The 21,129-nt window shown below is 38.7% G+C and overlaps 1 protein-coding gene and 1 pseudogene across 1 annotated transcript in view; both read left to right on the forward strand.

The window, feature by feature from the left end:
- Positions 1-21,129, forward strand: part of LOC110107567 (cyclin-dependent kinase E-1) — a gene marked incomplete in the record, with an annotated part of 78,844 nt that overhangs the window by 34,441 nt on the left and 23,274 nt on the right. Inside the window, 3 exon segments of the mRNA XM_020837840.2 lie at positions 170-217; positions 8,556-8,588; positions 8,782-8,890. Coding sequence (XP_020693499.1) covers positions 170-217; positions 8,556-8,588; positions 8,782-8,890 — 190 coding nt within the window.
- On the forward strand, positions 3,082-4,165 carry LOC110107568 (annotated as a pseudogene).

A 21,129-nucleotide genomic window follows, 5' to 3' on the forward strand; every position in this document is an offset into this window, starting at 1 on the left:
TGTTTCATACTGTAGCCGACCATTGCACTTAATATCACATACATAAAATATTCTTCTTGAATCAATAAAGTTCATTGTGTTTTCTGTGGGCATGTTTAATGATTGCAAAATTTAAATCTACTTTATGTTTAATGCATCCTTGGTTAATCACAAAACACTTGGTATGCAGATATGATCCGCAGAAACGTATAACTGCTGCACAGGCATTGGAGCACGAGTAATGTTCATAATCCTTCACTATTTATTTCTCTTTTTCTTGGATGTTGCATGTAATGCCACTGGATTTACCTTTCCATATGAATGTAAGCAGATGTTAGCGACAACTGGTAGAGACTCTTTTATGTTCTGCAAAATTCATACGCACTTGTATTGCTGGAACTTTTAAATACTTATCAGTTGGTTGATTACATCTGAATATTCAATATATTTTTTCAGTATTTTAAATGATTAATATTCGTTATGAATGTAAAAGATCTTGAAGCATTGGGATGCTATTACATCCTGCGAAAATGCTTTTTGATTAGAAGTACTCCCAAACATGTTCCTAAATGCTAAAGAAATGTCGGAAATGGGCCCTCATACTTTTAATTTTGCTTTTGTAAAAGGATTTATTTGGGTCTGATTTTTTTTTTATCCGCTTTGCCATTTTTAGCTTGGCCGATGATAAGCTTTTCTTTTTGATAGTATAGTATTCCTCTAATTGTTGATTTTGAATCATAGTGCATATTTCTAATGCCATAGCTTAGGACTGGTTTCAATGGTAAATATAAGTAGAAAATGAAATTTGAGGTTTAACGTTACTCTTCATAACCTTATTTGCTCTGGAACATCATTTTCTAGATAATTTAGTAAAGCAAAGCTAGTTGCTTTGCGTATAAAACTATTATTATGCTAACTGTGTTTTCCTATTTCAGTAGGATTACATCAATGATCTGCTTTAAGCCCATATCTTTTTTGCTTTAGTCATGGAGGTTCTTACTAGACATTTTCAAGAGGTTGTACCTTGGTGTATGCTTTTTGCTGATGATATTCTTCTAATTGAAAAGACTAGAGCTATGATGCACAAACACGGATATGACGACACAGATACGACACAATATGTTTATAGGGCATATCAATTTTTGAAAATATAGGACATGGACTCGGATTGAACACGACATTATAATTTTTATATTTTAAAGATAGTGTATAAAAATTGAATAAGTATAATATTAAAAATAATTTAAAAAAAAAGTCATTTAACTAGAATTTGTGCTTAAAATGATTAATATTAGGAATGTCGAGAGTCGAGCGTCGATGCCATGTATCAGGCATAGAGGACAATGCTGTCAAGAGTCGAACGTTGATGTTATGAAGTAAGCATTGAGTGTCAATGTCAAGAGGGCGTCTGTCATCAATGTTGAGATGACGTTGGTTGTTGATGTTAAGACGATGTTAGACAAAGATGAGATGTCAAGTTGTGGGTTTAGAAATTTTTATCATCGAACATCAATATCATGACAACATTGGATTTTCATGTTGAGATGATTTTGAAATATTGATGTTGTAATGATGTTTTAACACTGTCGTTGCCAGGTGCCAAGTCCTGGATGAGAAAAGTGGAGGGTTGCGTTAGGTAGTTGACAACCAGCGTAAAATTTGCGAACAGTAATGACATGAATCCTTTAAGAAATTGTGTTAATACTAGGGCGTCCTTTGGAAGCGACGCGCTGTATGGCCTGAATACATTGACAAGTGTGCAAGGGCCGCTGCACCGGCGCCCGGGTGCAGTGTTAAATAGGCAAGGGTTCCCACATCAAGGGCGAATGTGGGCAAAGAAGCTAGTCCATAAAATTAAAATTATGATAGGAACTTGGAATATAGGTTCCCTTATAGGAAAATTAATAGAATTAATAGATATTATGATTCATAAGAAGTTAAATATTTTGTGCATTCAGGAAACTAAGTGGGTTGGAGAGAAGGCTAAGGAAATTGATAGTTTAGGATTTAAACTTTGGTATTCGGGTAGGAGTCGTACTAGAAATGGTATAGGTGTTATTATAGATAAGAGTTTAAAGGATAATGTTATTGTTGACTCTTATGTTATAACCAAAGGAAACAGGTAAAGAAGAAAGCACAGTAGAAATCCCGTATGAATCTCATACCCATCGGATCCTCAAAATCGTGCTGAAATCCCACTGAATCCCTGTGTACGCAGCGCCGTTTGAGTCGCATCCTGAAATCCCGCCCGAAATCCTGCTGAAGCTGCTGGACTCGTGTCTCTTCCCAGATTTCCTGCGACCTCGCCTCGATCGAACGACCACGGGCGTCGTTAAATAGAAGCCGCGGGCTCTCTTACACGGCTGCTTCTTCCATTCCCTCTCCACACACGACACTCTCGCACGACTCCTCTCCCGCTGCTTCCACGACCAGAGTCGATCGAGCTCCACCAAATCCCGATCTCCACTGCCCTCTCCCGACCTCAAGCCGACGTCAAAGCCTCGTTCTCCTTTAGTGATTTATATAATAGATTGGATACTAAAGAGGGAGAAAGATATATGTATAAGTTAGCCAAACAAAGAGATAGGAGTAGTAAGGATTTAGTTCAAGTGAAGTGTATTAAGGATGAAGATCAAAAAATATTTTTCTTAGAAGATGATATTCAACAAAGATGGATGAGATATTTTGCTAAACTTTTTAATGAAGATTGTGATAATAAGATTGACTATAGTGACCTTAGCACCCTAAATGATAATAAAGATTTCTGTTTTTATCGGTGTATTAGTAAAACTGAAGTTAGAGAGGTTTTAAATAGAATGAAGGGTGGAAAAGCTGTTGGACCTGATGATATTCCAATAAACGTGTGGAAATGCTTAGGAGATGAAGGAATTTCATGGCTTACTAAACTTTTTAATACTATTTTGAAGACTAAGAAGATGCCAGATGAGTGGAGAATGAGTGTGTTAATTCCTATTTTTAAGAATAAAGGTGATGCACATGATTGTGCGAATTATAGAGGTATTAAGTTAATGTGTCATACTTTAAAACTATGGGAGCAAGTTATGGAGCATAGGTTGCGGCGTGATACTAATGTTTCTCAAAATCAATTTGGATTCATGCCGGGTAGGTCGACTATGGAATCTATACATTTATTAAGGGTATGTCTGGGACGGCGGCACTGTTGCTTTGCTTTATAAAAAAAATATTAAATTCATGTTTGGGGCATTGCGGCACAACCGCGTCAGAAAAAATTTGCGGCACCTAGTTGCTTTCCGAGACCTTTCACTATCTCTCGCGGTCTCCCGCGGTCCGCTGCTTTCCTTGAAAAATGATGTAAATTCTCCCCTGCAAATATTCGCGACCGTCGTCCGAAGCCTTCAACACCGCTTCTGTCTACAATTTTTGGCCATCGCAGACGTCACAGAGGAGATGCAGTCATTGCAGGAGAAAGCGTTGGTGTGGAGTGGCGTCGCGGCGAGCGACGCCTTTGCGATCGACGAAACCAATGTCTTCAATGCTCTTGGCGGCGACATTAAGCCTTTTCTTGACCTGTCCACTAATTTCTACACAGGGTTTATGATGACGAGGAGTGGTTCCGATCGATCTTCACATGGTCGAGGAAGGAGGATGCGATTCGGAGTCAGTATGACTTCTTTGTGCAGAGAATGGGAGGCCTCCTCTTAACTCCCAAAGAAAAGGCCATTCTTCCCTAATTGGGCGCCATCGTCCATTTCCTGATACTCATCAAGCTGCAGAGAGATGGTTACACCATATGCAGTAGACATTAGATATTACCCCAAGCATTGACCTCGATTCAAAAATAAAAATGATGAATTTCTTCAGGCATAGTGCGTTCTTTCATGTGGCTGGGAATAAGATAATCAGACAAGCTCAATAAGCCCCTTTGCGACATGATAGAAGAATGCTGGTAGGATTAATTTTCTTGAAGAAAAGTATTTACTCTATGGTTAAACTTTATTGTCCCTAAACCTATTATTATTTCCCGGACTCGCTGAATCCAGACCAGTGCAAAGCTCTCAAGGTAATTCTTCCTGCAAAGACTCAAACTTAGCTTACAGACATGGAGCTTGACGAGTGCGAAGAGACGACATTGCATGATGTGAACGTGGAGAAGGAGATGAGGATGAAGCAGCAAACTCAAGCTCAAGAGGCATATGATGAGGACGAGGACATGCATGGTGGTGCTCAGAGTGCAGTGTGCTCAACAATAAGGACCTGATTGTTTTGTTACTAGTCTCTCACGTTTTTATGCACAGTTTTATTGTTAACCATGATAGTAATTTGTGGATTTCTCCTTACCTTATTTACTTTGATATAATGCACGTCCTTTATGTGTTGTTGAAGTTTATGTTGGATCTTGTTTCAGAATTTTTGTTTGTCAATTTTTTTTAGTTTTGCGAAGTAATCGCATGTAACCACCTGCAAATGGTAATTTTTTGACTTATGTTACAATTTATGCGCAAAGGTTTGGGTGTGGCTAACCATCTTCCAAAGCTAAAAATTCCCTTGTCAAAGAGAAAACTGAATTATTAGAAGAGGCTAAGAAAAAAATTATATTTTAAAAAATTTTATTTTCTCTCTATATGTATAAGGATACGAACGTAAATTTGTTCCCATGCAGCTGCAGCACAGCAGCTCTACAGTTATACTATCCAAACAAAATATAATGATTTTTATACAGCAACTTTAGAAAGCAGCTTTATATATAACACTTTCACAACCTGCTTTACCGACAACTATAGCCGTCCCAAACGCACCCTAAGAGGTTTGATGGAGAAATATAGAGAAAATAAGGATGATCTACATTTGATATTTATTGATTTAGAAAAAGCATATGATAAACTTCCAAGAGAAGTGTTATGGAGAGTTCTTGAAAAGAAAGGAGTCAATAATGTTTATATTCAAATCATTAAAGATATGTATGCAGGAGCTATTACTTGTGTTCAAACACAAGGTGGTTTGACCAAGTATTTCCTTATTTCGATTGGGTTACATCAAGGATCAGCCTTAAGCCCATATCTTTTTTCTTTAATCATGGATGTTCTCACTAGACATTTGCAAGATATTCTATAAAATATTAATTAATTAATTTTTAATAATAAATGATTTAATATTAATAATTTATAGATGTAAATTTATAATATGAATTTAATATATAATCTATAGGTGTAAATTATATCTAAACATGTAAAATAAATTGATAATAACTTATATTAAATTTATAAATTTAATGTAAACTAAATTTATGTTAAATGTGAATTAAATTTAAAGATTAAAGATGTTTAAATTTAAAACTACATAAGATATTGTTAATGTATGAACTCACTTTATTTTTTAGTAAAAAAATTATATTATTAATGATTATTCTATTATTTAAATTTTATTTAAATAAATTTCATATTTATTACATCATCTAGTTCAACTCCTGTTGAATATTTGAATCTTGAATTTCTTCTTCTGGTTTTATGTTTGATATAGTTTTTTAGAACCTTGAGTTATAGATCTAGTGGGTGGATTGTGATTTTGGATGATCAAGTCATTAAAAAGAGTACATGTTTTAGATATCCGGGGTCTTTTGTTCAAAGTAATGGTGAAATAGATGTGAATATTATTTGTATAATTCAAGTTGAATAGTTGAAGTGGAGGAATGCCTCGGGCCTAATTTGTGATAGAAAAGTACCCCTATAAACTTAAAGGAAATTCTATAAAATGGTGGTGAGACCTGCAATGCTTTATTTTGCAGAATGTTTACCATTAAAAGAAAAGCATAAAGTTAAGTGTTGCATATATAGGGATGCTAAGGTGGATGTGTGGCTTTACTCTTAGAGATAAAATGTGAAACGTGTATATATGTGAAAATGTTTGAATATGTCACACCCCATTTTGACCCTCCTCAGTTAACCTGAGGTGTAATAGAGAAGGAAAATACAGAAAAATACATTTCTCACTAGCATCCATCCTGAACTACATTCATTAGGATCGAGTGAGTAAGAAATTAATCTATTTGGACTATCCCAGCACAAATATGTTTCAGTCGTAGAATTATACCTCATGATTTCATGTTTGGAAGCATGCATAATATACATCAAAATAAAGTATAGAGCTTTATTAAAAATTTTAATTAAAATTTTACATACCCAAAAGCTTTAATCTACAACTTACTTATTAGACTTCTATCTACACCCAAAACAATTATGTACACGGGACAGCCAAACTCTTGCCTAAAGCCTCATTGGCTCATTTTCCTTCCTATACTATATCAATTAGTGAGCTAAATGCTCAATGAAATATACAATCTTCATACCAGAACAAGAAGTAATTAACATGTATGCTAATATTTCAAACTAATATAAGAGTCATAAGCGGTATACATGTATAATTCACAAAAGAAAAAATAAATAAATTGTAATGATAAATGTATAAAACTATGCAATTTACTATATGAAATCTTTTAGGTATTTTCTCTTGTTTCTTATTTTATTTATCTACACTATTTTAGAAAAGTCATATGATGCCTATAGGCTTTAGCACGTTCATAGCCCCTCCTTCAAGGTTGGATCTAAAAATTCCAGCTTTTTAAAACATAGAATCGAGTACCTCTTGTACGGTCTCTACTAAGACTTATCTCGTTTGATCTTTTGCCTTCCTTACGCTTGTCCTCACTTGCTGTCCTAACCCTCATAGTATAATTTTTCTCAATGACAACCAAACTAGTATAACAAATGTTAAGAATATCATGTAATAATACACAATAATCATGAACTTGAAAATATTGTACATATAGCATAAATTCATTATGAGGATGCGACTATGAAACTAAAATTCTTCTTGTTGCTAGAATTCTCATCTTATGATTTCATCTCATGATTAATATGAAGAAATACTATAAAAGTTAGATTTAAAAAAATTTGTTACGTCTTGAATTAGAGATTGGGCATCTCACCTCATTTTCTAGGTTAACACCATGGATTTGATCCCTTAGAATACTTAGACCTCTTTTTATCTTATAGACAAACTAAATAACAATTATTTCAAAATTTATAAATAATTCTTAACTTAGAAATCAATTTATGATAAACATAAAAAAGGAATTTTACCTCAACTGTATTTCTCTTCATTCAATCTAGATTCCTTATCTAATTCCTAGCCTCTTTCCCCTTATTCCTTCTTTTTTCCTCCTCTTCCTTCGCTGATTTCAAAGTTTCAGGCGCCCTTCCAAAACACAACTTGCCATTGGCAAGTTGATGTTCTAATTGATGAGAAATAGAAGCCGATTGAGAAAGATCGCATGCATCAATCTCTTTCCAAATATCTTCCTTTGAAGGCTCCAATCTTGGTAGCAAACAAGGTCTCTTCCAATCTAACATTATAACCTAAAAGGATTAAAGAAGAACTATGAAAATCATATGACAAACAACTGCAATGAATTCCTTGTGTGAAATCACCCAAGAATTTTGTTGGGAGGCAAGTTGTTGACTAAAATAAAATAAGATAAAATAAAATAAAATAAAAAGGAGGGAAGATTTGAAACCAATATACCACTGCAGAAGTCCAATGAACAGAAGCAATGCTTCGGAAACTTCACAATTACAAATATTCGATCAATAAATATACGAAGAAACAAAACAAATGAACTGACACTTTCAATTCCCCTAAGTCTTGCTATCTGCCTTCGTCGATCAGCCCGTAGCCCTAATCCTTTCGGCTCTGTCTTCCGCAACCATACCTCTTTCCCACGTGCGTTGCTCCTATACATGAACAACCAACCTTTGCCAACTTCGTTTGTCTAATTGCTTATACAAGTAACGTTGTTGTGCGAGTCTGCGTCTTTTTGACCATAATCCTCCTGTCAGCCACACTCTGCATGGCTCGATAGTTACAAACCAGATTGCTTTGATTTATGTGCGCTCAAGTGAGATCATCGCCTCCGCTGCCTGCACGTCCTACCTGTGAGCTTGTATAGTTTTTTCTCAAGTCTATGTTCCATTAATTTGGGGCATCATAACTTTTTTTTTACTCATTAGGTTTTGTCCTTCTATAATAATCACAATTTTGAACATCTCTTATGTTTTTAGATTTTAGTACTAATACGTTTTTTGTCAGATTATTTGACATCATCTTAGCCTTAAAAATTTCATCGAAAATTTATTTTAATCAAATCTCTATAGTATCTCTCCTATAACTCTCCAATTCCCATCAAGAATTTTATTTGAACCTAAAGTCTACTTTATAGATTTTCTTCAAAGCCAACTCAACTTTACTTTATTGATCAATTTATAATACATATTTATTTTGTTCACCATATTTTTCTAAAATAATTTCTTTCTTAACACTCCTATTTAATAATTTCTCATAGTGGCATTCATATTACTTTCTTATGAGCTATGATTACTAGTGTAATTGTGATCTGTGCTTGATTTGTATTTTCTTACTTATGCCATATGTTCTAACGGGTCATTTAGGAAACGTTAGGTGATATATGAAAATTTGTTGATTAATGGGTACACCATAAACTTGTTTGCTTGTCCTAAAGATTTTTTGTTATCTTTGTTCAGGTACTTTCGAATTGATCCTCTACCCGGTCGGAAGTAAGCCACTGTTATACTTTGCTTTTTTCTTGTAAAATGGAGTAGGTTTGCAGTTCTCTATATAAAATTTTTTGAAGAAGCTTGGAGTTTTATTGTTTATTTCTTCCTGTGCATAAAATATATGAGCTGTCATCGTTGACATTTCAAGCATCCTTCTGACTTTATATTTGACATTTTTTATGTACATTATCAGTGCTCTGGTACCAATACAACCTGGAGAGAAAATTATCAATTATCCTGCTCGTCCTGTTGACACCTCTACTGATTTTGAAGGAACAACCAGCATCCAGCCCCCTCAACCGGTATTTTAGCTTAACTGAAGTATTGCAAATTGGATTATTTAGACTTCTTAGGAATTCTGCCCAATACATATTTTTTTGAATGTCGTTTTGTTTGGAATTGCCTGCATATTTAATATATAGTTAAATCCATATATTCTTTGAATTCAGCGAGTACGAGTTGGATACTCAATGCATTTTGCAAGTTTTGAAATTTTTCGTGGCATGGCTTCGAATTTCCAATCCCACGAGATATCATCAAGCTCATCAAATATGAAATTATTGATGTATGTTCATACATACCAATACGAGTAACTCGTAGGTACCAACCAGGTTCCGCCCATAAAGAACTTAGTCAAGAGACACACTTGACCAAAATGAGCTTCGCCCCAAGGAGCATTCATAGAAGTTTAGAAATAGACAAATATTTGCCCCAATGAATCTCACATTATCCCTCAAAAAGTCTAACTGGGATGCACATGTTCTAAGCGAGTTTGGCCAGAAAACTTGCAAAATGCAATTATTGACATGACCTGACAACCCGACCTGAACCCAATCCGAAAAATACGGGTTAGGGTCGACTCGTTTAATAAATGGGTCTGGTTCCAGTTTCAAATTTTGACCCATTTAAAAAATGGGTCGGTTCCGGGTTAACCCGATAACTCGAGATTGACCTGGATTGCTCTGCCCGTTTTAATTTTTTTCGCTTGGGGGGAATCGAGACTGCACCGCGCCAGATTTGTCAGAGCCTCAGTGCCTCAGCGGGATTGGACATAAATCAATCGCGTCACTCGTGAGTCGCGTCATTGCTGCGCTGTCCGGACTCTAGCGATTCCGCCCAGCCTGTCGCGCTGCGCCGCTGCCTCGAGCCCTCGACTATCGTCTTGACCAAATCCGGCATGCCCGCCTTGAACCAATCCAGCACGCCCGCCTCGACCCAATCCGGCCACACGATTGCATGAGGGCCTTGAAGGCTCAATCTGGTCGCCCGCCGCCTCGCCCCTAGCTCACATTGGCCTGGCTGCCCAATCCAGCAAGCTTGCCTGTCCGTTTAAACCAGAATTAAAAAAAAAAAAAAACAGTTGTCGGGTCGTGTCGGGTCAACCAGTAACCCGCACGGGTCGGGTCTGGGTTAAGAATCCTGACCTGTTTATAAAATCGGGCCAGGCTAGGGTCAACCCGTTTACAACCGAGTCAAGTCGTGTTCGACTAGAACCCGACCCATTGATCTGAATTAACACCCCTACTTGTCCCTAGCTTATTACCACACTCGTCACTTTTTTAGGGCACCTTCCTTTGCTAACTTGCCCAAGGTATTGATCCCACCCTCCAGGACACACCCAAGGGGCTCACCAAAGAACATCTCAAGCCACATCAAAGATAAATTGCCATGTGTGCACATTTTGACTCTGTCCAGTTATTTGTACTAGTCTATAATTATCCAATCATCTATTATTTCTCTAATTTTTGTAGGTACAATTTTTATTATAGCTCTCTTAACTCTACAGTTGAGGGATCATCATTTTTTTAAATTTCATGCCATTTCTATTTTTCACAGGGATTATTTGATTTCCTTGCTCTCCTAACTCTATAAATGAGGGGTCATTAGGCTCTCCATACTCACTCTCCCTCTTGTTGTCTTGCTCTAGCCAGACTTGTTCGTAGGGTCAAGTGTTGCCCATGGATGAATTTGGATTTAACAGTGCACATGCATTGATGTGCGTGACCAAAAGATAAGCATTGTGTGAAGAGTAACATTACTAGGTGTCATCCGTAAACATATAGAACCAGAACTTCACAACTCATCGTGATTTAATAGATATGGAAGAAGGCTCACCAAATACTCCAAGAGGCATTGTGGCAAGTTCAAGGGATGCCCCAAGAGTGAGAACCTAGAGGGATCCACTGACTTAGCAACCCGTTGAAGGCGATCCAACTCCTGAGTGTTGACTTCAACACTTGTTGAACGGAGCTATATTTAGACTAGTGATGAAGGGTACACTGCTCCTCTCAGGTGAGTGAAGAAGTGAGTCAGAATTGACTAATGCATTTTTTAGGGAGATTATAGAGGCGAAGCTACCCACAAAGCACATGGAGTCATACCTGGGAAGATTTAACCCTGCTTGTCACATTGCATACTTCGAGATGACAAACTTGCTTATATACTAACTATTATTTTCCACATGATTTTCCCACATGCCATTATACGTTGTTACATCTTTCTCCAAGTTTAATAGGATATTCATCATGCAATTCGCAAGGTGCTCCAAGGCCTCTCAACAGCTCACATGATCTCTTAAAGATGAGGCAGGAACCATGAAAGTCTCTGAGGAGCCTCATCGTTAGATTCCAAAAGGAGATGTTAGAAGTTAATGATTTACATTGGTAATTGCACATGCCTCTTTGACTCGAGGCCTGGGGAAGGGCCATTCAGGTATGTGCTTAGCCTACAACAACAAATATTGGTTGTTTGAACTCACAAATAGCCATATGTTGAAGAATACAATAGTACATTCAATTCTTCCTTGGCTTCTAGCCCCTAAAAGCTTCTAGCAATATGGGATCACCTCCAACAAATGGTTGTGGGCACACAATGTGGCAAGAAGGCAATGCTTGCAGCAAGAACGAGATCACCTAGGCCAGTGTATAGTGTCACTGCTAGCAAGACCACTGAGTATTGTGGACCTGCCTTCTTTATGCGCCCAACACCTATAAAGGCAATCACCCTGCTTGGGACACTTCCAAAATTTGCACGTTTCACAAGTCCACAGGCATAATATTGAGTCTTACACCTCATGAGCCTTGTGGAGGAATCGATAAAAGACAAAAAACTAAAGGAACTTGTTCTAGCAGGCTCTGGCTGGTGAGTATGGAAGGCACCTGCAGAAGATCAAGGTAATAAGATAGTTTTTGCTCGGACTATCCAGATTATTGGGACAATGCCTGTTATCCTTAGAGGAGATGGTGCTAAGGCATCCTAACGATCAAGTTTCAAGCGATCTCGTTTGAGATATGTTAACTCGGCAACTTACCCTAATGATTGCAGCCAAGGTCGCTTCGGTTACCATCACTAAAGTGAACAAGCTGACAAGTGGTATCCCCTTAATGATGCTATGGTGGTCACCATATTGATCGCCAGTTTCTAAATCAACAACATTCTTATTGTCAGTGGGAGCTTCATTAATATATTTTTAAATCTATTTTGATTAGATGAATCTCGTTGCTTTCCAGCTCACCCTCAATGTTGGTTCGCTCTATGGTTTCCTAGTAGAATGATGAGTGATCAAAAGGATGATTGCTATGTCATAATCTGGGGCGAGGTTGAACGCCAATGTATGACAATGGTCAACTTAATAGTGATGGTTGTGCTCCCCACCTATAACACTACCTTCAAGTGACCACTCATGAAAACCTTCAAGGCAGTTGTCTTGTCATATCATTTGGCGATCAAATTCCCAAATAGAGGTAAGGAGATAATAGTAAAAGGAAACTTTATCCAATCACAATCTTGCTACCTAAAGGTTCTGGGAAAGTGATGAGTCCAGTGGATGCAACTCAAAGTAGAGAGAGGATTAAGGTTGAAGAAACATTGATTTGGAGTTCTAATTGATAGAATTCGTCCCTAAACAAATGCTCATAATAAGTTTGACCTTTGGCTTGAAACATTGTTATGAAATAATCCAAGCTCTCGGGGGCGATGTTTGTGTTTTTGTTTGGATTGTTGTTGATATGCCACTGGGAGATATTGAGGTCACCTATCAATGTGAATGTTCCCATGCTCATTAAGTAGAAAATTAGGAAGACTGTAGTCATCCTAGTCAAGCCTATAAAGTAAGAAGTCTAGAACTCTTAGATGTCAAATTCATTAGGCAGATTGAATGGATCGAGAATGTGTATACTTGACCTACCTAAATTCAACATGCTAAGACTTCACTGACTTAAGCTCAACATTCCATATTGATGTGGACCCCCTCCCAACTATCAATTCATTGGTCGACTCAGCGGATGAATTTATGGTCAAGAGCTTTCTTGATGCATTTTTCGACTACCACTAAGTAAAGATGTACCCCGAACTATGATAAAACATCATTGATAATGGGGGAAGGTCTATATTACCATAAGTTGATACCATTTGGGTTGAAGAATACAGGGACAACCTACCAATGAATAATGGATCAAGTTTTCAAAGACCAAAAAGAATCGAATGTTGAGGTATTCGTGGGGTTAGAGAAGAGCAAGTCATGGGAGTTGCAAATCCAAAACTTGAAGGAGATGTTCGCCCAACTGAAAAGGTAGAATATGTAATTTAAACTATGAAATTGTACTTTTGATGCAGGTTTTGACAAATTTCTGTGGTTCATCCTTACCCCAGAGGGGATCAAAGTAAATATGATAGAACTTGATGATCAAAACAACACAAAACAATATAAAAAATAGTAACTTACTCCAAATAGATCCAAAAATAACATGTAGAAAGTTGTTTTTACTAATTTCCAAGCAAAGTAAGACAAAATACAAGTTGATTCGTTGTTTGAGAGGTGAATCGTCTCTCCTACAATTCCTAAATGCTACTAGGAACCTAAATACCTCACAAAAACTACTGCAGAAATTCGAAACATAACATAAAAAATCTTTTTTTTTTTATAACATAAAAAATCTTAACCCACCATAATCTTCCCCCTTAAGCTGCTCAAATCCCCGAATAAATGTCTCTTACATCTTTCCCAAAGCGTCTCCCTCCCCCCTTTTCAAAAGAGTTTCCTCCAAGGCCTCTTCTCCTATAGGTGATAATGGAGGTCCTAGGCCCCATATGGGCAGCTCATCAATACTCCCCTACAAAAACGTCAACTTGTCCTCAAGGTGCAAAAAAAGGAAATTGATTATGAATAGTACTGTAAGACTCCCATGTCGCCTCATATTTTGGTAAATCCTTCAACTTGATCAGCATCTCCTTTATCCCGTTATCTCCTTGGCGCAACCCTTTCACCTCCAATTGTTCTAATATCACCTCTACATCCTATGATATTGTGGCATGTAGTGCGGGCGAGGGTGTGTGGTTTCCGATGGCTCGTCTCAATTGTGATATATGAAATACGGGATGGATGGCTGAGGTTGGTGGCAATCGTAGGTGATATGCTACTAAGCCAATGCGCTCCACTACCTCGTAGGGCCCAAAGTAGTGTGGGGGGAGCTTCTCATTTCTTCATCGAGTCAAATTCCTCTATCTTGAAGGTCGGTTCTTCAAATAAACCAGGTCCCCAACCTTAAGTTGCATCTCTCTCCTATGTCCATCCGTTTGCTTCTTCATGATTTGTTGTGCTCTCTGTATATCCTTCAATTTTGCCACTGGTGTCTTTCTCCTAATTATTGCTCCACTGATGACACTGGCGTGTTGTCATGCCCATAATTTATCAAATGAGGTGGATTCCTCCCATATAGAATTTTAAATGGCGTTGTTTTGGCTGCTGTATGATATGAAGTGTTATACTAATATTCCGCCCAGGCTAATCATTTGCCCACATTTTTGATGTATATGATACAAAGCAACAAAGATAAGTCTCCACACTACGATTCACCACCTTCATCTGACCATCCGTCTAAGGGTGGTAAGCTGTACTCCTCTTCAAGATAGTCCCGTGCATCTTAAATAATTCCCTCTAGAAGTGGCTCAGAAAGACCTTATCCCAATCAGACATAATGGACTCAGGTATGTCATGTAAATGAACCACCTCTCTAATGAATGCAGCTACCACTGGCACCGCAGTGTAAGGGTGGCATAAGGGAACAAAAGGAGCATATTTGCTCAATCTGTCCACCACCACTAAAATCACATTAAACCCATCTGGTCTAAGTAGTCCCTCAATGAAGTCTATAGTCACATCTTCCCACACCTTCTCGGGTCATGCTAACTGCTGTAGAAGATCACTTGGAGCCATAGCTTTGTATTTGTGTCTCTGACACACATCACAACTGACCACTAACTCCTCTATATCCTTCTGCATGCCCACCCAGTATAGCTTCGCTGTCAGTCTATGATATATCTTCTGAACTCCTAAATGGTCCCCAGTAGTTGTGCCATGAAATCCTGCAACAAATGAGGGACGTGTGTCGATTTCCTCAAAAGTAGAAACCATCCCTGGTATAGTAGCTTCTGACCCATCAAAGAATAACCTGGATGATTATCCTTGTCCTGCAACAAGTCTCCTATGATCTTACTTAGCCTTTCATCCTGCTCACCCTCATGCTTCAAGGCCTCCCAATCCACCACCATGGGAATAGATAGAGCTATAACCTGAGGGTCTTCAGTACACTTAGAGAAAGCATCTATTGCTTTATTTTCTTACCCAGGCTTGTACTAGATCTCGAAGTCATAACCCAACAACTTGGAAAGTCATCACTGATGCTCCTCTGTCACCATCCTCTGCTCTAACAAGACTTTAAACATCTCTGGTCGGTCCTAAATATGAAGTGTCATCCCAACAAATGAGGTCGTTGCTTATGTATTAGCAATACTATCACCATCAGCTCCCTTTCATACACTGATTTCAGCCTGACCCTAACAGTCAAAACTTGGCTGAAATAAGCTATGTTTCTCTGAATCTGCATAAGAATTGCACCTAACCAATAACCTGATGCATTAGTCTCTACTACAAATGACTGGCTGAAATTTGGCAGTCATAACACAGGGACACTCGTCATGGCTTTCTTCAGTTGCTAAAATACATGGGTGGCTGCCACCCTTCATTTGAAACTATCCTTCTTCAGTTGCTCTATCAATGGCCATGTTATAGAATTATATCCCCTCACAAATTTTCTATAATCTCCTATGAGTCCCAAGAATGCTCTCAACTTCTTTAGGGTTTTGGGTAAGGGCCACTCCAACATAGCCTCTATATTGGAAAGATCTGCACCTACTACTGATTTGGATACCACATGTCCCAAATACTCCGCCCTCTGCCGTGCAAAGGAACACTTATTCAAATTGGCATATAGTTGATGCTCATTCAATGTCACTGACATTACCCTCATGTGTTTTACATGCTCTGCCTCAGACCGTCTATATACTAAAATAACATTAAAGAAAAGCAATATAAACTTGTTGAGGTAGGTTGAAATATCTTGTTCATAAGTGATTGGAAGGTAGCTGAGGTGTTGGTTAGCCCAAAGGCATCACTATGAACTCGTAGTGGCCTTCATAAGTCCTAAAAGCAGTCTTTTGGATGTCAATGGGCTGCATTCTAATCTGATGATATTTCGATTTCAGATCAATCTTGAAGAATATCATTGCTCCATATAACTCATCCAACAACTCATCAATGACCAATATAAGAAACTTATTTAACACTGTTTCCTTATTCAGAGCCCGATATTGTACACAAAATATCCAAATACTATCCTTCTTCTTCATCAACAACATATGACAAGAGAAGGGACTAACACAGGGACGAATGATTTGGGCCTCCAACTTCTCCTTGATCAATCTCTCAATTTCATCTTTCTAAACTTGTGGGTACCGATAGGGTCGAACACTAATAGGGGATATCCTCTCCTTCAGGATGATGGCATGCTCATGCTCCCTTGTGGGAGATAGGCCTTGAGGCTGTTGGAGCTCCTCACTAAATTATTGTAGGTGTGGCTAGACTATCTCTGGAACCTCCTCATCTTTCCTCATACTTCCTCCCTAGAGGCTCTGGAGCCCCACCAGCAATCTCATACCTGCTCCCTGGATTGCCCTTACCATTGTTTTGAGAGAAACCCTAGTTTTGGACAAACTAGGATCCCCTCTGGTTCTCACCTTCCTCCCTCTAAGCATGAATCCATAGTTAATGCTTTCCAGTCCAAATGTCTAACTTAGTTTCTCCGAATGTTTGTAACCATTTCATGCCCAAAATTACATCTGTGCTCCCTAAATCCAAGGGATGAAAATCCTCTTTCACTTGGATCTCCTATAGTGTCACCATCAACCCTAGGCAGATGCCTATAGGATGATTGAATGAGTCTTAGAATGTGTAGGAAGTGTAATTTTATGAATTATGCGCCTTATGATTGATGTGTATTATCTCAGGAACAGGGATCCTGAGCAGAATGCCACTGATGGCATTAATATGGAGGAAGGGAGGGAGCTACCAGAAGTAACTGAACCTCAGAGGAACAACACTATGGAGTCATTCGCTCAGATGATGGAAGCGATGACTCAGATGATTAGGACTTCCCTTCCCAAAATCAGGGCAGTGGTAGTGAAAGTGGAAACAGACTTTGGATGAGAACCTGAAGCTGTTTCAGGATATGAAGCCTCCACTGTTCTTAAGTGGTGAGTCTATAGAAGCTGAGGACTGGCTAATGCGGATTGAGAAGATCCTTGAGGGCATGTCTTGCCTAGAGGATAGGAGAGTTACACTGGCTGCTTATGTTTTTGATGGCGAGGCTGAGAGGTGGTGGATGAGTCAGTTAGAAGAAACTTTTGGAGGAAGACCAAGCAGTCAAGTCTCCTGGGAGGAGTTTGTGAATGTATTCAGAGGTTGAGATGTACCTATGACAGCCAGGAGACAGATGCAGGATAAGTTCAACAGGTTGATTCAGGGAGATCGATTTGTTTCTCAGTACGAGGCAGAATTTATAATGTTGTCTAGGTATGCCCCACATATGATACCTGATGCTGGTGAGAAATGCCACCGTTTTCTGAATGGATTAAAGAATGTGATAAGACAGCCTCTCATTCCTTTTGGAATAGAAGATTATCCTACTTTGGTGGAAAGAGACAGAAGGATTGAGATTGATTTACAGGCAACTTAGAAGAGGAGTGATTTTCAGAAAATGAAGATAGAAGGCAGGTCAAAGCCTTCCCAGATGACTCAGTCTTCTTAGTCAGGGGTTTCTACTTGGAAGAAACCCAGATCCAGTGGTTCTGACAGCAGTGCTTCAACTGCTACCATATGCAGTAATAGTGGGAGAGTGCATAAGGGAGAGTGCCTTTCAGGCACTAATACTTGTTACTAGTGTCATCAGCCTGGGCACATGGCAAAGTCTTGTCCTCTTTTGAGACAGAGATATGCTTCAGGGGTGAGGTCAGGCAACAATACTTAGAGGACTGCTGGTAGACCAAGTGCTGTGGAGTCTACAGCTTCTGTGCCTTCTCAAGGTCAAACTCGTCAGAATGTTCAGCCACGAGTCTATGGATTGTCCCAGCAAGAAGCTAAGGGGTCTCCTGATATGGCTACAGGTGCGTAATTTAATTAATTGTAATACATTCATTTTTTTATGAATATGAATGAACAATGAATGAAAATGAAAGGAACAAATGATGAATGACATGTTTTGTAAATGAATTCTGTAATTCTTCATGTTTAGGGACAATCTTTATGTGCGATAGACCCGTTAGAATCCTTTTTGATACTAGAGCGTCACACTCCTTTGTTTCAGAAGAGTTTGTGAGATCTGCAAGTTTGCTTCATACTGTTATGATTAAGACTCTGTCAGTTCTAATGCCTAATGGAAAATCAGTAGGAAGCTAAGCAGAGATGTCTAGTGAAGTTGAGGATTTGTGATAAGAACTTTGAGGCTGATCTGATTGTCTTATCTCTATCTGAATTTGATGCAATCTTAGGCATGGATTGGTTATCTCGTCATTTCGTGACTATAGATTGTAACAAAAAGGAGGTTAAGTTCTGTAAGTCAGGAGAGGAGAAGTTCAAATTTCAAGGGGATATAGGAGTAACTGCAGTGATTGTGTCATCCTTGAAGGCTTTTCAGATGTTAATGAAAGGTTGTGAAGGCTTCTTGGCCTATGTTAAGGAGGAGAAGAAAGAAGAAAGAGAGTTGAAGGACATCCTAATTATTCAGGAATTTCTAGGGTGTTTTCTGATGATCTACCTGGTTTACCTCCAAGTAGAGAAATAGATTTCTCTATTGAGTTAGTGGCAGGAGCTGAACCTGTTGCTAAGGCTCCTTACAGAATGGCAATTAAGGAGCTTAAGGAGTTGAAGGAGCAATTGCAAGAGTTGCTTGAGAAGGGTTTCATCAGGCCTAGTACCTTCCCTTGGGGTGCTTCTGTACTGTTTGTGAAGAAGAAAGATGGAAGCCTAAGGCTTTGTATAGATTACAGAGAGCTGAACAAATTGACTGTGAAGAATAAGTATCCTCTCCTAAGGATAGATGATTTGTTTGATCAGTTGGAGGGTGCTTCAGTGTTTCCCAAGATTGATTTGAGGTCAGGGTACCACCAGCTCAGGGTTAGAGAAGAGGATATTGCAAAGACTGATTTCAGTGTCAGATACGGGCATTTTGAATTTACAGTGATGCCTTTTGGCTTAATAAATGCCCCTGCAGTGTTTATGGATATCATAAATAGAATTTTCAAGCCTTCTTTAGATCTATTCGTGATTGTATTCATAGATGACATACTTGTTTACTCTCCAGATGAAAGGATGCATGCAAATCATTTAAGGTCAGTATTGTATACCTTAAAAGATAATGACTTGTATGCTAAGTTCTCTAAGTGTGAGTTTTGGTTGAACAGTGTTAAATTTTTGGGGCATGTGATTGCTGATGGGAAGATATCTGTAGATCAGCATAAGATGCAAGCAATAGCAGACTGGCCAAGACCTGTTACAGTGACTGAGGTTAGGAGCTCTCTTCTCCATCTTCCTTGCTCCCATCATCTCCCCAAAACAGCTTGTGTCAACTAGCTTCAGCCTTAATCCCACCACCTAGTTGGAGATGAAGTTGTGGGTTGCCCCATTGTTCATCAGAACTATCACTTATTCTCCTCCTATCTGTTCCCTCACCTTTATGCTGTGATTTGAGGTAAACCTCACCACTGAATTTAGGGAGATCTTCGTTATGTCTAGGTGCAAATGCTCCTCCTCAAGAGTCTCTTCCTCATCACAAACTATAAGTACCTGCAACGAATAATCCTTGTAGCGATGGCCCAGCACAAATTTCTCATCACAATGGAAACACAATCCCCTAGCCCGCTTCTCTTGAACTTTTGCCTCAGTCAATCGCTTGAAATTTTCCCCTGGTCGTGTTTCCAAATCCCCTATCCTTGGTACTTCTCTTTAAATGGGCACATGTTGTACCTTTGGTGCAAAAAAGTAGTCGTTTTTCGGTATGAAGCTCCCAAATTGTTGCCATTGCTGCTTCTCTCAAGCGTGTTTTTGTCCTCCAACTGGGCTAGCTCTATAGCCTCTCCCAACCCTCGTGGCCTCAATAACTGGACAGCAGGCCTGATCTCTGGCTTGGGTCCCTTCATGTTATTCTCCTTGAACACCGTCTCAGAAAACTTTCTCAATCAGCTAGAGAAGTACTCAAACCTCTCTCGATAATCCTTCACTGCCCCTTCCTGAACAAGAGCAAAGAATTGCTCGTAAAAGTCTCATTCCTGACTGATTTAGAAACGTTCTAATAAACTATTTTTGAACTCCCTCCACAATCGAGTTGGTTCTCTCATGCCTCTTCTCCTTTCATATATATCATCTTCCTCAAAATCAACCCTCTTTGTTTCTTCCTCTTAATTTCTTCTCATGTTATATCATTCACCCATTTCCCTTATGGTTATCGGTTCAAGAGGTGACATATTTTACCTATCGCCCAAGATTTCTACTTCTCGATCATCCCTCAGTGCCGATATTAGGGTTTCCCCCACTTTCTTGGCCACCGGCCGGTCCTCTCGCATTTGATGTTGTCATTTGGGTGTGACGCTCCAATATTTTCTTCATCATATCCTCTAGGTTAGAAAACTTCATTCCATGGATGAATCCCTTTCCTCAACTTCAGATTTGAATTGATCAACTTCTCCTTCTAGTTTCTCTTCCAAAGCATCCACTTACTTCGACGCCATATGTCCCAAATCTTACTCTCATACCAATTTGATAGAACTTGATGATCAAATCAAAACAGAACAATATAAAAACAACAACTTACTCCAAATAGATCCGTAAATAACACAAAGAGACATGTTTTTACTAATTTTCAAACAAAGCAAGACAAGATACAAGTTGATTCACTGTTTGAGAGGTGAATTGTCTCTCCCATAATTCCTAGAATCTACTAGGAACTCAAACACCTCACAAAAATTGTTGCAAAAATTTCAAACAGAACATAAAAAACCCTTGCCCACCATAATCTTCCCCCTTAAACAACTCAAATCCCCTAATAAATACCCCTTACATCTTTCCCAAAGAGTTCCCCCCTTTCTCAAAGAGTCTCCTCCTAAACCCTCTTCTCCTATAGGTGATAAAGGAGGTCCTAGACCTCACATGGGC

The sequence above is a fragment of the Dendrobium catenatum genome, unplaced genomic scaffold, assembly GCF_001605985.2.
Source record: "Dendrobium catenatum unplaced genomic scaffold, ASM160598v2 fragScaff_scaffold_360, whole genome shotgun sequence".
NCBI classification, from domain to species: domain Eukaryota; kingdom Viridiplantae; phylum Streptophyta; class Magnoliopsida; order Asparagales; family Orchidaceae; genus Dendrobium; species Dendrobium catenatum.